Source organism: Athene noctua, chromosome 2, assembly GCF_965140245.1.
Source record: "Athene noctua chromosome 2, bAthNoc1.hap1.1, whole genome shotgun sequence".
Lineage (NCBI taxonomy): Eukaryota > Metazoa > Chordata > Aves > Strigiformes > Strigidae > Athene > Athene noctua.
Genome location: NC_134038.1, coordinates 51943946 through 51961472, shown reverse-complemented (window position 1 = coordinate 51961472; position 17527 = coordinate 51943946). Strand labels below are relative to the sequence as shown.

The 17527-nt window shown below is 42.8% G+C and overlaps 1 protein-coding gene across 1 annotated transcript in view; it reads left to right on the top strand.

Annotated features, from left to right (window-relative positions):
- The window catches only part of CABLES1 (Cdk5 and Abl enzyme substrate 1), a 76417-nt gene that overhangs the window by 53290 nt on the left and 5600 nt on the right, over nt 1-17527 (top strand). Inside the window, exons 5-8 of the mRNA XM_074899092.1 lie at nt 3301-3400; nt 4908-5064; nt 5846-5949; nt 16825-16931. Coding sequence (XP_074755193.1) covers nt 3301-3400; nt 4908-5064; nt 5846-5949; nt 16825-16931 — 468 coding nt within the window. The remainder of the gene's footprint in view (nt 1-3300; nt 3401-4907; nt 5065-5845; nt 5950-16824; nt 16932-17527) is intronic.

Genomic DNA, 17527 nt, shown 5'->3' with positions numbered 1-17527 from the left:
TTTTCATCTATCTAGAAATCTATTTAATATTTAATGGACTTCTAAATTATTCACAGGTTAAAGTGTTCAACTGTTGCTGTCATTTAAAGAGCAATTGCCCAGCAGGAGTCTTGCATGGGGCTTTGTAGATCACGTCAAAGCATAATGTTTGATTCATTAAAGAAATGTTACACTTCCAAAGGTAATACCATGCAATTTATATTCTGTTAATCCTGGCCTCAGACATGGTGAGCTTTCCTGTTTTGACTCTTGCCCACCTGCTCAGTAAAACTTCTCACTGTCCCACAACAAATTTGAGATCCCAAGTCATCTGGTACTGTTCCAAGAAAATCTACAAACTCTTGTTAGGTGGAGAAACTTTCGGGTTTTTTCTGCAGTCTTGGATAACTAAACAATATGCTTAATTTTGAGAGGAGTTTAGAACAATGCTCAGCTTTCTGGAAATGGTATGCACAAATAGAATATCTGGAGCTGGACACTGATGTAAATCAGGTTAACTCCCCAAACTTTGTCAGAAACTGGGATCTGTTTATTTTGCCTCTTAAGGAAATATCATCCCTGCTCTTCTGATTTCCTCAAGCTTTCCCTGCTCAAGTAAAGTGAAGGTAGTGAAATGAAGTTCCCATGATTTATTTTTGCTTTTTGGTGTCTGCTCGAATCCCTTGAAAACTTTGTTAAAAAGCACTTCTGGAAAATAAAACAGAAAAATTTTCTATGAAGGAAGTTTTCTTCACTTTAAAAGCCTCTTTGGCAAGGACCATCTTTCCTACTCTGCATTTTGTAAGCAGCTTTTACTACTGGGTATTGGTTTGTGCAGTTCCTCGGTCTCATCAGTAATCTAAATAACTTGAACATAATGAAAGCTGCTTTTTTTTTTTTTTTTTTTATAAGTGCCTATCCTCCGTATATTCCTGCCCCATGGGGTCCATTGACTGTGATGCCACGTGAGGGCCTGTGTCCTGAAGAACTTGGTGGCAGTGGTTGGCAGCACGGATGCTGTGGCTGTATCCAAACAACCATCCTGACTGTTCCCCAGGCACAACTCACCTGTTTGGAGAGGACAAAGCCTAGGTCTTTCCTCAGTGCTCTTGGGATTTTGGGAGTGTGGGAAGGAAGCAGCTGTGCCTGGGGCTCCCCCAGCAGCAGAGTGGCAGCCCTTAGACTTGCTTTCCCAGCAAGAGCTTTGCTGAGGCATTTATGAACTTTTTGTCTCTAATAGGAGGGAAGGAAAAAAATCAAGACTTGTCTTACAGAAACTTGACTAGCTTGCTGTTGATTGTAGCGATGGGGAACTCAAAAAGGATGAAGGCAAGTCACCTAAGAATTTCTTATTAGGTGTTCACCAAGATCTTTTACCAGTGAGAGGAAGATGTGCGTAAGCTGGGATAAGCCTTTCCATTTATATGCTCATAAGAAACCGCACATTGTTTAGTACTGATTTTCCTCAAGAGAGGGAATTTTCTGTTTTATGGACAGGTTTCTCACCAAACAGTATATATTTTTTACTCTGATCTACAATACGAGCAATCATATACCATCTAGAAATATAGAGTAGATGTAGAGGAAGGGAATACCCTAAGCAGCCCTTGTAAAACGCCTAGGATGAGGGGGAATGACTGCAGTGTTGTTCACAGGGTCCTGAAGGTAGAGTCTTCTTTAGAAACATCAGGAAGAATGGAAAATGGAGGCATTAATGTCCATTGATCTTCAGCTAAAGTCCAGGAATCATTCCCATTTGTACTCACACATACCAGCTGACCCTGCTCCCAGAGCACTGATTTCAGTCCTCAGAGCTGCTATTGTTTTTTTAAAGCTGCTGTGCTGATTCTCCAAAGGGTGCTGGATTTTCATTTGATCAGTTACAGAGTTATCTATCCTTGGCTGTTAATTGCGTGGAGAAAATTCTCCATGACTTGTTTTTAAAGTCGTAATGGCATTATTTCTTACCATATGTCTGTAAGGTTTTGAGTGGAAGGAAACTAAACTGCTCTAGTATTATTTCAGATATTTGTGTTCATTTTGGGATTTGGGGGCTTCCTCAGGTTGTGTCTTTGCTTCGTAGATAAGACCATCTGAAACGGTTACTATTGGGCATTTATCTCTATGAGAAATAGTTCCTTTAACCTCATTCTGTGCAAGAGTGGAGAGGCTAATCCTGTGTCTCTGACGAAGAGTTATTTTTACATAATTATTTGTCCAGCCCCTCAGTAACATGATATCAGGAAACAAGAATGATAATGTGACACTGCTAAGTGAACTCCAGTCAAGAAACTGAGAGGACTTTGTTGGGATTAGAAACTTGATATAGTCTTTTCCTTTGTCACAGAGGTATGTTTTCCAGCAGATAGACGTGTTGGATTTTTCCAGCAGTAAAGTACATGATTTATTGGGGACTCACCAATTGCCGTGTTTCAGAGAAATAGAATGAATGACAGGTTGGAAAGGGAAGACAAGGAAACAGTATGTGCAGAGACACAGTAGGAAATCTCCCAGCGCTGCAGTTGGGTGAAGAGCCTGCAGGGCTTCTCCCTGCATCAGTGTCAGCATCTCTCCCACGCAGATTTTTAAGCACATACTTGGACCTCAGCGGAAATCAGCCAGGAAAATATTGTGAGATAAGTACTCTGGAGTTGTATACAGCTGTCATTTGCAGAGCACAAATTTGCTTATAGTCTTTTTTACCTTCAGTCACGTTTTGATTGTGAGGCTAAAGCATGGAGTACATACTGGTTGTCTCAGGCATCTTATTTACCTCCAGGTGTAAAATGCCGAGTGGGGCAGTCCTTCTCAAGTAGGTCTCCCAAGTTTCCATCCTTATTGGAGAGCTGGGTTTTTCCTGATGGCCTCCAGCAGGAGGGTCACTGGACTTTGGACACTCTCCTGCACTTGGAGGAGCTGGAATCCCTCCCAGAGGCTTTCAGGGGCAATTACCCCTGTCTGATGGCATAGGGCGATGTGGGTATGTACTCTGCTGGATACGGGGCAGTCCGAGTGTTCAGGCAAAGAGTATATGACTTCCAGTTCCTTCCCAGTGCCAACTTCTGTCAGAGGCACCCAATGATGGGGAACCTTGCTCTGCACCATAGGTGGGGTGTGAGGTGCAACCTGGAACAAGGTGAGGGTTTTCTCTGTAATGTATTTTAGACAACACAAGTGCTGCCTGCAGGAAAAGTTGACTGGTCTGTGCTTTGTCTTGGCATGTTTGGATTAATGCTGCTACCTTATTTCAGCATTGGGTGGTGGAAGATGAGCAAGGTGTGTGTATTAAGAGCTGTTTCTGTTCTGGTTTCTGTTTCCCAGGGATATGAAGCTGGACGGTGGACGCCAGTGCCATTCTACCGGGGTGTGTCTGAAAGAGATAATTGGTCTTGAAGGTGTGGAGCTCGGAGCGGATGGGAAGGTGGGGATGCTTCAGTTCCTACTCCCTTAGTTTTTACGTAATAAGGGAAAAAATGGCTTAAGTAATGACAAGCACAAATATAAACAAATTATAACATGCAGTGTAACACAGTAGTTGAAGCACAGTATGTGCAAATTTTAAATTAGCTTAGCAGAAATTCAGGAGGAAAGCCCAAGGTGTCAATGCAAACAACTCTGTCTCCTTGAAAAAATTTGCCTCTGGCAGCTTCTGAGCCTGTAAAGCATTACTGAATTGATCAGCCTTCCCCTAGCTCTAGCAGGAGGTATCACTGCAGAGTATGTTGTCAGGGGCTTGAAACTAATTTATGGTGAGAGTTGTAAGCTGTAATTCTGTTTGCTCTCAATTTTATTTAATATATTTTGCCTAACAGGTTATTTTTCTAAAGAGCACGAATTCATTAGTAGAAATATGATGAGTATTTCAAAATCCAAGAGTACATTCTCTTGAATAGAATAAGTAATTACAAATCTTTAGAGGAAGTGATCTGTTTTAAATGAATACATAGAGGAGAGACAATTTTAATCACAAATGAAAACATTTTTTGCTGAAAGCCTGATTTACTTTTTACCGTTCAGTTTACCCAGTCTGCTGTCGTATATGGATTTAAAGACCCTAAGTCAATGCTGCTACACATGGTGTGCTCACTTAACCAGGTGTCAGGCCAGACCACAGGCTGTAAATTCCTGAGGACAGTCTGTCTGTTTATAAATAAATGAAAGCTCATATGTTTTGTTTGATACCTGTTCTGACCTCCTCGTAAACCAGTATAGCATCTGAGACGCTTTTTTTTTTTCGATATAATGTTATTTTTGGAAAATAAACCTACAAGAAGCAAGGCATAGCTTATTCCTGGCCTAGAGTACAAGCAGAGAATCAGTATGCTCTAAAAATAGTTTTGTCACAAGATTTTCATTCACACTTAGTCCATGTTGGGCGGTAGTAAATGGTCTTCCACAACATTGCTATAAACTGGAACTCAAAACACCAGTAAGACTGCCAGAGAAAATCCTAAAGGAGAAAAATACCAGACAAAGTGCTTAAGTTTAGCAGTGTTCAAGTGATTTGCCTCTGGTAGCTCTGTGCTGAGGGACCCCTACAGATGATGCTGTTTTAGTAAAGAAACAGCTGAAATCTGCTACAGAGAAGGCCCACTGAAAAAAAACCAACCAAACTGACATATTTTTAAATCTGACCCTTGAGGAGGATTTTGGAAATCCAGTGTATTAGAGCTTGTGTGTATGTGTTTGTGGTTTTGTTTTGTTGAAGAACTAATGCCTTTGCAAAAGCTTTTTTTGCATGGATAATCTGACTGCACTGAAGCAAATGTAGGTGACTGGTGTTTATTCATCTGTGCCTAACTATTAAATCCAGAAAATCCTCTGCTAATTTGGCTTCCCTTGCTTCCAATTGGGATGTACCAAAGGCATCCTGCTGCGGCCAAGCCGGGCTGGGAGTAACTGTCTGTCCATTCTGACCTTCTTTTTAGACGGTTTCTTATACACAGTTCCTATTTCCCACCAATGCTCTGGGAACTCGGAGAAACACGATAGACTCCACCTCATCCTTCTCCCAATTTCGCAATGCAAGCCATCGTAGCCTTTCTTTGGCAAGAGCTAACAGCACCCAGGGGAGCATTGATGCAGGTAAGAAGCTTGTTTTAATATCCTTAGGAGCCCTGGTGATAGGAAGTTATTGTGAAGGACAGATATATATCGTATTTTAGCCCCCTTCTTTGCTTAAAATAAGCAAAATACAGTCTCATATTGTGGGTGAAACACAGCTGTTTGTTTAGCAAAGTTGGCTTATGGTTGATGGAAGGTTAAGTAAACAAGACCGCTAGTCATATTGACAGCCCCTGATGGCACTTGACGTGGCTCCTCCTGTCACTGGCACTGTTTTTTTCTCCTGCATCCGGCTCATCCTTAAGCTTCCTTTGCTATGGAAAATTTACAGTGGCAACATGGTAGTCATAAGCTGAAGGTGTAAATCATACTTGTGACCTTTATTAGACTGGAGAAGGGCTATGTTTACAAAACGAGGCACAAAACATAAGCCAAAGCACTCTATGCTTAAGATATTTTGGCATGTTAAATGAAACAAGTCAAAACATTGCATAAACAGATGAAAACTTGCTGCCGGGAATAAAAGTCATTGTGGAGTTTTATATAATTCTGCAGTTCTCTAAGCCCTAAATTCACATTTAACAGGTAATTCATAAGCTGTAGGTCCTCTGTATCTTTGCAAATTGTGTTAGTATTGAAATACTTAAAATTTTCAAGATTTAGAGAAATATTTCAACTCTTTCAAAAATCTTGCCTGAAGATCATCTTGTGCGTTATCTGTGAACTTATTTGCCACTTCTGATAAATCCAGAGATTTCTTGGTGTAATGAAATCCTTTCTTGTATTTACCAATGTTTTATAGGTAGCGACCTGGGAGACTTTGTTGAATATGACCCAAATCTTTTAGATGATCCCCAATGGCCATGTGGCAAACATAAGCGGGTTTTAATATTTCCTTCGTATATGGTAAGTGATATGCAAAATTAGGTGTAGCACAGATAAATTTTGGTAACAGTATTTTGAAGATTGAGGTTACATTTGGCTGTATTTTAAGAAGATTATTATTATTTTTAATCTACCAATAACAGCTGTTTGGAATGCTTTGTTCTACATGACAGTTACTTACCAGGACATGTAAAAACAAACTCGTGGAGGTATTACAAAAGTAAACGCTTTTATTACCACTGTATTTCATAAACGCTTTAGATGAAAGACCTGTTCGAACAATGTGTTCATTCTCTTGCATTCAGAGGAAAATTTATACATCCTCTAATTGGCATCTGTTACAAAATAGGAGGGATGCCCATTAGGGTTTTTCTGAAGTCATGAAGCTGCATTGTGTTTTGATGCTTATCGTTGACTCCTCGAAAAAGCACTTTGGTGTCTACCTTTGTTTCCCAGGTATTTATTTCACCATGGGGTAGTCCTTCTTTTAATTTCAGCAACTATGAGCAGAGCCTGGGTATTTCCCACTATATCCAAACCCATAACTATACAGACACATAACTGTTCCTTGATCTGTGCTCTAACTCAGTGTTTTCTGTGGTGACAGGCTTCTGTAGCCTTTTTTCAGTTGCACCAAGTCTGTAGACTATTTTGGCAGGACTGTTGCAAGATGCAGTGCTGTTGTATGCATGTGAGCATGTATTTGTCTGAATTATACATCCGCAGGGAGCAGGGAAAACCTTTTTCTTTCGGAAGTGGTGACCTAATACTCTTATCTATGTACAAATAGGATAGAATTTGAAATGCTGAAGTCTGAAGTGTTGTCCATGTCCTCACTTCACTTGGAACAGCAGATAGTATTTAAGAAACTGCTAATGTATGTAAAGCTAGAGTTAATCTTCTGCCCCCCTGATCTTTATTTGATAATAGGGGTCTTGGGTGCTCCTTCTTCAAAACAAATGGATTTTAAATGTTTCATGTAGCTTGAAGCTTATCTTCTTGCTGGCAGGAGTGTTCTGCCTGTTGCACAGAGAGGCTTAATAGAGCTCTGATGCTGTGTTTGTGCTAAATTTTCAAATGGGATGTCCAGTATGTCCTCTGATTACTTTCAGCCAGCTTTACTTTTAGGGTTGGCAAGTTATTTTTTGGCTGCCAACCCACAAAGTATCAACATTTTATGGCAGCTACATCTGGGTGGGAAAATATTTGTTAAGTTTTGATCTGGTTATTGTCATGGACAGGGAACTGTCTTCCCTCAAAGAGAAAGATGATGTTAACCAGCATCCAAAGTGAATATAGCTTTAGCAGTCGTGGTTGTGTTTCTAACCTTCCTCAGGCTGAAAATTTGTGCCAGACAATCTGAGTCCTCTACAGTCACCCGAGATCTTTGATTGTTTTTCAACTTGGTGTTGAGATGGTTGAGTGAGTCAAAGTAGGGCAGCCAGAATAGCGTCCTTCAGGGGAAGTCTCTGCTCAGGAGTGGGTGTTCAATGCCCTTCTTTCTATAATGCTGGTTAACCACAGCTTTTTTGAGGTCCGTATTTGTACTTTCATTGCAAAAAGGAGCTGACTGAGGATTTCCACTGTGTGATGGGTTGACCTTGGCTGGTTGCCAGGTGCCCACCAAAGCGGCTCTATCACTCCCCCCTCCTCAGCTGGACAAGGGAGGGAGAACGTATCAAATGATTCATGGGTTGGGATAAGGATAGGGAGATCATTCACCAGTTAACTGTCATGGGCAAAATAGTCTCAACTTGGAAAAAGTAACTTAATTTATTGCCAATCAAATCAGAGTAGGGTAATGAGAAATAAAACAAATCTCAAAACACCTTCCCCCCACTCCTCCCTTCTTCCCAGGCTTGACTTTACTAGCAATTTCTCTACCTCCTCTCCCCGAGCAGTGCAGAGGGACAGGGAATGGGGCTTGTGTCAGTTCATCACATGTTGTTTTTGCCACTGCTCCCTCCTCAGGGGGAGGACTCCTCACATTCTTTCCCTGCTCCAGTGTGGGTCCCCCATGAGGTCACAAGTCCTGCAGCAAACCTGCTCCAGCGTGGGCTCCTCTCCCCATGGGTCCACAGGTCCTGCCAGGAGCCTGCTCCAGCGTGGGCTTCCCAGGGGTCACAGCCTCCTTCAGGCACATCCACCTCCTCTGGCGTGGGGTCCTCCACGGGTTGCAGGTGGATTCTGCTCCACCGTTCACCTCCACGGGTGCAGGGGCACAGCCTGTCCCACCATGGGCTGCACCAGGGGCTGCAGGGGAACCTCTGCTCTGGTGCCTGAAGCACCTCCTTCCTATCCTCCTTCACTGACCTTGGTGTCTGCAGAGTTGTCCGTCTCACATATTCTCAGTCCTGTGTCCAGGCTATTGTTCTGCACAGTTTTTTCCCCTTCTTAAATATGTTCTCATAGAGGCGCTACTACCATCGCTGATGGGCTCAGCATTGACTAGCAGCAGGTCCATCTTGGAGCTGGCTGGTGTTGGCTCTATTGGACATGGGGGAAGCTTCCAGCAGCTTCTCACAGAAGCCACCCCTGTAGCCCCGCCTGCGACCAAAACCTTGCCACACAAACCCAGTACACACTGTGACAGAGGTATGACTAGATACTTTGAAAAATGGACTTCAAGGGAAATTGTTAAAATTGGTGTCATTGTTGGTCTGGAATATATCTGCATTGATGGGGTCTCCCTGCTTTTTCATTTTCTCTAGGGGTTAATTACTGCTGTGTCTAGAAAAATGTCTTGATTTAACATTCTGGGGGTTTTTGCCTGAATTTGCCTTCCAGGCGTCACTTCTTCAGCACTGTCCGATGGTCTGTAACACTCCTGTCTCCCTCTCTGAAGCCAGGCACCAGTCTAAGAATGGGCTGAAGGGCATTAAGTGCTGTGTTTCTTTTGTTGGCGGGAATCAAAGGTGCTTGCCGAGAGCTCTCTTGTTCAAGGATTTTGCTTGCCCCTGGTCAAAGCAGCATAGCTGTGATGCCATGCGGGAGCCACACAGCTCTGCAAGAAGCCGAAGGTGGTTTTTCTTTAGTGCTCAGCTGAGAGATTTCACGAGGGGCTGATGCTTCCTTCATTTGAGAGAAGAGAGAAAAGGTAGTGCCAGCATGTCCTGGGAGCTTACAGGTTAAACAAGATTTTGCAATTTGGGCTGTGGATAAGGAGGGCTTGTGCATTGCACTGGTGAATATAGCGCCATATTGACTATGTAGGAGACTTTACTCGCATCCATATTAGACTTTCCTGACTCAGCTACTGTTCCCCCTCCCTGCAGTTCACATCGGTGTGAAAAGGAGTGTAATAGGCTGTAATTTCAAGTCATTTTCTTCCCCAAATATAAAAATCGGCGTATGCTGCAATTAAAGTAAATTGCAGTCTGAGGCCAGCAAGAAACCTGTGTTTTTTTCCTGACCATGCACAGCCATCGCGGTAGTGACAGACCTCTGCCAAATGACCGCGGAGCTGTAGAGCTGCTATACACAGATTGAAACCAGTCTCTGGTCCTGAGCAGAATATAGCTGTAATTACTGCCTCTCGTAAGTGCCGGAGCAGCTGAGAGCAGCTCTGATGTCAGCGCTGAACATTTTGTTGTGTGTGGAGAGCTGCAGCTTGTAATTAAAGTTTTGTTACTTGGCCAGCGTTTAACATTAACGCTTGGCAGCTGCAAGCTTGTAGACATCCCCCCCGCCCTCCTTACAGATGTCAGAGCAATTAATGATGGAGGAAGGTGTGCGAGAGGTGTGTAACCACGTGGCTGTTATGGATAAGCGAGGCTGGATGCTGGGCTGCAATGCTGACTGTGGGGTAGAGCTCATGCACTGATATTACTTCTAGGAGCCTGGCTCATGCTTTGCAGGCCAGGATTTCTCCACTGCTAAAACTCTTGTTGAGGTCTGTGTGAATGCTGCATCAGGAAACACTGCAGGTTGATCCCAAGGCATAAGACAGACAAAATGTGTGGTCTGGATTGGATTTTACTTTGAAATACATGCAGTGAGCACTCGACAGGCAGTTCCCTCCATTTTTGTGGAGCCTGAGTTTATCATCACCGACATTGACTTTATAGTCTTGTAATTTTACAGAGCTGAATTAGTCCTGACTTGCAGAGGATTTTTAACTGCGAGTCCTCAGCTGTTTCCAAGGAGTAACTGAGATTCCTTCTTGAAAATAGCTGTGAGGAAGGAGAAGTGCTTTCAGTTTGGTCTTTTTTTTGCAGTGAAGTTCCTGGCTTGAAAGAGTATACACTTCCCTGTTGCATTTCTAAAAGTAGTACCCATGAACAGCCTGTCAGGGGACAATTCTGAAAAAGCAGCTTCAGTACTTTCCTGTCACAAACTCTATGGCTTCTATTAATTATATTAGTCATATTTAATTCTGGTATAACCCGGAGAAATTATTTTGCTTTGTGTTATCTTGTAGGAGAGTCTACAATCTCTGCTGCAATATAAACAGTAAGAGGTAGAAAAACTTCATGCTGGGGGGTGGGGGAGGAGGGAAACATCATGTCATGGTTAACAGATGTCTTCCTGGCTGATAATGCTAAAGCAGGAATTCTTGCAGATTCTTAAATCTCTCTAGAATAGGAACTTTATCTACAAGACAAAGCAGTAATTTCTTTGCTAGAGTCTTATGTCAACCAGCATACATCCAGACTTGTCGGTGTCTCCCTGGCCTCCCTGCATTCTTGCCAGCAGAAACAAACTCCTTCCATGCAGAAGAAGAAAACTCACTCTGCAACAGGCATGAGGTTGACCCTGCAATTCTGCTTTTGTTGGTAACACAGAAACACAGGAGCGTGTTAGCCGGCTGCTGTATGCTGCCAAAATTTGCAGCAAAAGAAGAAAAGCCCAGATCAGAAGCATCTTGACTTTGGGTGACCCTTCTGTAATAACATCCCTGCAATATCCATCTATCCATGTCCAAGGGATTCACTTGGAAATTGGTTTGGGTACTTAACTACAATTTCAGTAGATTGGTTTAATTATGTAAAAACAAATTGACATCTCTACACCACTAATAAAAAAGCATGTCGCAAAAGTCTGCAGTGCTCCTGCAGCAGGCTGACTGTCAGCCTGCATTTGCCAGGTGCCGCACTAGTGTTGAGCACAGCCAGGCTTTTATTATTAAATATTATCAAATATGAGTTCTCCAGTGTGATTATAAAATTAGAACTGCTTGCTGGCCTGGCCATTGAGTCTAACAAAAGCCTGGCATGATGAATGATATAGCACATTCCGTCTCTCACTTCCCTGTTCTGTCTTTCACAAGGAGCATCAAGGTCAGGAGTACTCCCCTACAGCCAGTGTCCTTCGGTGCTGTCACCCTATTCTTCAAGGCGCTTCCGTGGTTGTAAATTAAGCATCTCGAGAGTGCTTTTTTATCAGCTGCTGACCTTGTATCCAAAAGTCTCAGGGAACAGAGGATCGCAGTGGTGGTGTATATTCATATTTAAATGCTGTGCTCTATGCATTTGATGCTTTATTTGGCTGAGACTCCAATAAGCAACAATTTTGTAACTATGTCGGGCTGTATTAATTGAGAATTATTCCAATATGTTAACTGTATAAAATAAACTGGCACCCTTCCACGTAATTTAATTCAAAGAGGCAGTTTTGAAATAATTTGCTTTGTGAAATTAGAAATCTTTTGGTTTAAGATCCTTGAATGTCAATAACTTTCTAACAACAGAAACATCTTTCAGACTTCCTTGTCTTTTTTGTTTTTTAATTATAAATAAGGAATCACTCCTGTTTTCCATCACTGTTTTAAGCCTCTGCTATCAGAATTTCCCATACACATGCGTCTTCAGCCATAAGTATATGAACTAGGTTATTGACAGTTTATAGCTACATAGCTGGTCACCTATGGTCTGCATTAAGGTAGGCAGGCAGTGCAGTCATTGACTTCTTTTCATTTGTTACGTGGCTGAGAACTTCTTATTGACCTACCGAAAATCTGTTAAAGGTATCAGTCTTCTGTCTGCTTTCTGTGAAGTAGATTTATCAGGTGTACACAGTTATGAAACAGAAGACAGCCTATCATATATCTTTCATTTTATTTACCTATTTTATTCTGATTTTATCCTTCTTAAGTGGGAGACAGAGGCATCCAAAGCTAGATCATCTTTTACTGGTAGAGTGCCAAAGTAGGATTTATTTTCAACAATATTTCATCTTGCCAGTCTTCCCAACCATTTCAGGCATCCTCCCTCCTCCCATATTTATGAAACTATATATACAGCTTTCCTATGAGAAAGCAGCTGCTTGAAAACACTTGTGAATAACACACAAGCTAACCTCCAAGTTCAAAACTGCCAGCCATGCAAAAAGTGTGCAGAGTACAGACTTCGGCTGAAGCATTCATCATGTTGTCCAGGCATCTGTCAGCTACCATATATCAAGGCTTTCATTTGTCTTGTGCAACTCCCATCACAAAACTAAAATATACATACACAGATTTGTGTACAGAGAATGTGAACAGAGCTCACAAAGGAGTGTTGCTGAATACTGAAGTGAAATGTGTTTTGTGCAAATAAGCTGTGAGAAACAAGACAGACATTTCTGGATGACAGAAGTTACAAACATTTGAGATTAGAGTATGAGAGAGACAGTTTGGTAGTTCTCATTTCCTTTCTCGTGTGTCTGACAGCCCTGGGAGTGTAGAGTGCCTGCCTGGTAGGGAATAACATTATGTATAAGAAAGCATGTTTGGACAGAAAAACACTGTGCTCCTTTTAGGGAAATATTTGCAAACTCTTCATAAAATTTGGGGCATTGGTGTTGAACATTGCTTATACACAGGCAGTACCGGAATTGTTCCAGCCAGACAAAAATCCATGATGTTTACAGTCATGTCTTCTCTTCAACATGGCAGCTTTGTCTGGGGCTCACGGGTAGCTCAAACTCAATGAAATGGCCGAAAACAGAGAAGTGTAAACACTGAGCAGAGATCAGGCAGAGAAGAATGACGTTAGGTCAGGGCTCTCCCAAGTCAGATCCCAGATGGTCCTTGTGGGTCACTGGGCCACCCTAGAGGTTTCCTCTGCTCCATCCCTCGTGGGCAGGGGCATCGACGGGGGATTGCTGCTCAATGTTGAGTCGTTCACAGGGTGCAGGAGGTGCCCTGGGCAGGAGTGGGGTCAGGAACTGGATTTCTATGTAGTCTCATGAGTGCTGTGCCCCAGCCATGGTGTGACAGTGAGAAGGGTGCTCACATGCTGGCTCAGAAACAGAATGGCTAACTGATTCAGTCACTCAAGACAGTAATTCAGCATTGCTTTTAAATTACCTGTCAACAGATTTTATTTTTTTTTTCTTTTGCTGCCTGCCTGTCTGGTGCAGGTCCCACGTGCACTCATTTCTATAGGGAAACAGCATCCCACTGCTCAAACAAAGCTGGGCTTCTGTAGCAGCTACAAACAAAAAATCAAGGGAGAAAAAAGAAAAAGAGTTGCACAATTCCTTTTCTTGAGAATAAGGGCAGTTAGCTGAGCTCTCCAGCATGGCACTGACAAGATGAGACAGCTGCCTTAGACCCAGTGTGTTCAAACATGCTGCTGTTATCCTGTTACATGAATCAAAACCAGCACACACCAGCTTTCATCTGGATTTCATTATTGTGATTTATATCATAGAGACTGTTGTCTCACAGGAAACAGCAGTATGTGGAGTTGGGGGGGAGATTCCTATCAACGGGACAAAAATTGACAAATCTCTGTGTTTAAAAATAGCTGCACCTCTTTACCATTTTTGGTTTTAAGCCGTCTGCTTATTCTCAAGTCTCTGTTTTGCTTTAACTAAAATTTTAAGAAAAATTTTTTTCTCCTTCTGAAGAGAATTTAGCTGAATTCTGACAAATCTCCCACAGGCTGGCATCCCAGGTAAAACTAGATGGTGTGTGGAGAGCAGCTGTGGAGAAAGGTGTGTCCTGGGGACACAGCCCTGCTGCTGATGTGGGGCAGAGCCTAGGGCTCGCTCCCCCTCTAGGCAGTCACCCCCTGTGCTGGCACCTACTTGTTAGAGGTGAAAGCAACTGAAACTTGCTGTCTGGCATAATTTCTGTGCAGCTTTTCAGCTGAGTCCAGAGGATGGACAGCCCCTTCCCTTGGTTGCTGTGCCCTTTCTGCTGCCAAGTGGTTTCTGTCGTCCACATGAGGTTCGTGTGTGATTGCATCCTCGTCTGTGCAAGGGAAGATGATTACCTGGAGAGAGCCAAATGCAAGTCTGCCAGAAAAACCTATGATCACTTTGAGGGAGATAATTAAGATAAAACTAAGGAGCTCTGTGGTAATGGAGAGCAAACAACAGGCGGTTAGGTTTGCAGTGAAGCATGAAATAAGGTGTCATGTAGCTTTTACACAGTAACACTGAGCTCACTCTTTCTAGGATTGCTCAAGACAACCAGAAAATGCTGGTAGTAACTAAAATCATCTTTGGATTTAACAGATAACCTTTACGCACTCAGTGTCTCGGGACCCTGTAAATAAAGAGCTGCATGGACCAATGTTTCTGTACGTTGAGTAGCAGATGGCACTGGTCTAAATTATGATATGTGGCTTGTTTCAGTAGTCCTCTTAGAGCAGTACTAAGAGGAACTCTCTTAATAACACATAAAAATCCCAGCGCATCTGTGTGTCAGAAGCACCCAACTTGCTGATGATCCTCTGGCAACAAAACCAAGGACTAGGCAGGCAGGCAGCAACATCCCAGGGAAAGAAAGGAGAGGAATAATTGGTGAGATCTTAATTCTTCTGCCTTGGGGGGCTTAGCCCTGCCAGGTGAGATGAAGCACATGAGAAGCTGTCTGCAGCGAAGAGCCACGGCCACACAGGTGCATGCGTACATCCTCCCAACCTCAGCAAGATTAAAATCAGGCAGACCCACACATTCAGTTGAAGCCTTTCCCTCCCACCCCAGGCAGGGCAAGGTTTCTTCTCCCTGTCTTCTCCTCTCTTCCTTTTATTCAGGCATGGCAACACGTTATCTGCCTCAGTGTCATGACAGCATATGTATTTGTAACCTCAATGGCACTGCAGAGTCTTCCCAGACCTGTGCTCGAGCTCATCCATATGCCTGCAGGGTAGCAAGGGTGGCTGAAGAGGGTTGATGTGGCTTTCTCCTTTTTGATGATTTTTATAACTGGCAGGTTTCCTTAATAGGAATGAATTTCCTTAATAAATTATCCCCTTTACTGAGCAAAATTCAGACTAGTGCTCAACACGTTACTGTGTTGGAGGGGGCTCACAAGCATTTATACTTAGGATGGCAGGCAACTGTTGTGCATGATGTGCCCAGCAGAATTGCCTGCCAAGATATAGTGGGGAGCAGTTTATCTGGACGGGTAATGCTTCTCACACTGAAAATCAGCTAGCAGAATGGCCCACATTTTAAAATGTGTGTATGACCATAAGAACACACCATGGCAAGAAGTTGGATTTTTTCCTCTATTACAGTATGTTTATGTCAAATACTGTTGTGTGCTATTCAGGGGAAACACATGCTCTACTTTCTTTCAAATTCATATAATTATCCATTATTTCACTACCATATCTCCTAAATAAAGTGTGAAAAGTTAGGTTTGTTTTGCTCCCCTTCATGCTCACTTCAGATCCAGACAAGAAAGTGATTGGATAACAAGAGTTGTCCAATTGTTCTCGAGAGCCAACGCTCTCTCCTCCTCATACTATTTTAATTCTTGAAAAAAACCTGCAAGCATATGCAGTCAGTCTTATTGGCTGATTTAGATTCTCATGAGGATATAGTGCAGCGAGGCTCCATCGTCTATAAAGGCATAACATGCGACAGGTGTTTTGCATGCCTCTTTCCACCTCTTGCTGTTTAGCATTAACAGCTCTTTGCCATGATGTAGGTCAGCCATAAACAGAAATTAGAAGGGAGAAATTATTTTGCTGGAAGGAGAGTGTACTGCACTGCAGATTGCTGCTCTCCCACTGCCTGTGCTTGAAGCTGGCCGGGAGCTGGATGCCTGGCAACCAGATTGTCCCCTGGCTGCCCAAGCTGGGACTCTTCCCTGCTTCTGTCCAAGGGGTAAAACAGCCAAGGCTCGGAAGAGAATTGGCACATCCCCAAAATGGAGGTTGATTTGTTGTTCAGATGATAGATTTTGTCCAGGTGAGTGGTGACAGAGGATTTGGGCAAAATACTACCTGAACAAAGACTGAGGGAATGAGAGAAGTGCTGCGTACCCATAGCTGCAGGCACTGGCTTTGCAGTACTGGCTGGGAGGGCCCTCTGCTACTTGGGGAAATTCTTAGGGTTTTAACAAAAAGCAATAAAAATCTCATTGTAAAGGAAAAAGACTGTACGCTATGAATGTCATCTTAACTCAGTATTTCTGTCTACTTATGACTGCATTACTATCTTGCACTCTATTGCATTACCTGCCATGTAGGCTAATTGTCTGTTTTATCACAAATGTATGCTATGGCACTCAAGAATTTGTATCAGCGGTTCCTTTGAAGAATCGCTTTGAAAGAAACTCACAATATTTCTCAAAACCGCATGGAGACATGCACACAAAATCTGGTCATCAAATCGGTTATTGTGATGATTTATTTTGGTTTAACAAGACTTGTCAGCTAGGTTTTATCCACCCACGTTTCGCTTAAACTCACTCTGAGTGATACTTGGAGGATCCTAATAAGGTATTTGTTGTTCAGGGCTTGTGCTGAACCGAACCATCTTCTCGGATTTCAGGTCACTTGTTCAGACAAAGCAGTCACAAACAAATTGTTGCCTTAATTCAGACTGAATTTTCCCCTCGACTGAAAGCATTGGGACTGACTGCACTTACTTGGTATTCCTTGCTTTTGGTAATTGAGAGATCTTGCTTGTTAGAAACTAAAAGAGAAATTCTTTCTTGACCATGTGTTACAGACCACAGTCATAGACTACGTGAAGCCATCAGATCTCAAGAAGGACATGAACGAGACCTTTAAGGAGAAGTTCCCTCACATCAAGTTAACCCTCAGTAAAATAAGAAGGTACACTGCAAAGCTTGCTAAGGCTGCAACATGATGCAGCTGTCTCACATTTCAGTGCAATTGCTGTTGGACATGGTGGGAAGCACAGCACTGATTGATCTTCCAGGAGCAGTGGCCATCAGAGGTGCAGAATAAGTCAGATGATTGCTTTGATTAGTGGACTGAGTAAACAAGATAGGGGAATGAACAAACAGGTACCAGTCAGGTGTCAAATGGGCATCTAATGGGATGAGAATGTGAGCTGAGCATGCGCTATGCTAAAAAATCCAGAAAACACAAAAAGCTCTCCAAGCTCATGGCACTTAACTTAAAAAGAGACTGAGGAAAGAGAAAGGCTGACTTTAATGCTTTGTCCAAAGAACATAGCCAGAAGCAAAACAAGTGTTCAGCTTCACAGCAAAGTTGTAGTATTTCATCACTGTTTCCAGCGTAGCAGGCTAGGTGTTGTTTCAGTGAAGTAGCAATAATTTCATTTGACCAAAGTGGCCAGAAGGACACTGAGCTCTGTTGCTCTGTAACCAGGTAATCGTGCAGTACATGGGAAGATTGTCGGTTTAGATTTGACCAACCATAACCAGCAGCAAAGCTGCGTATAG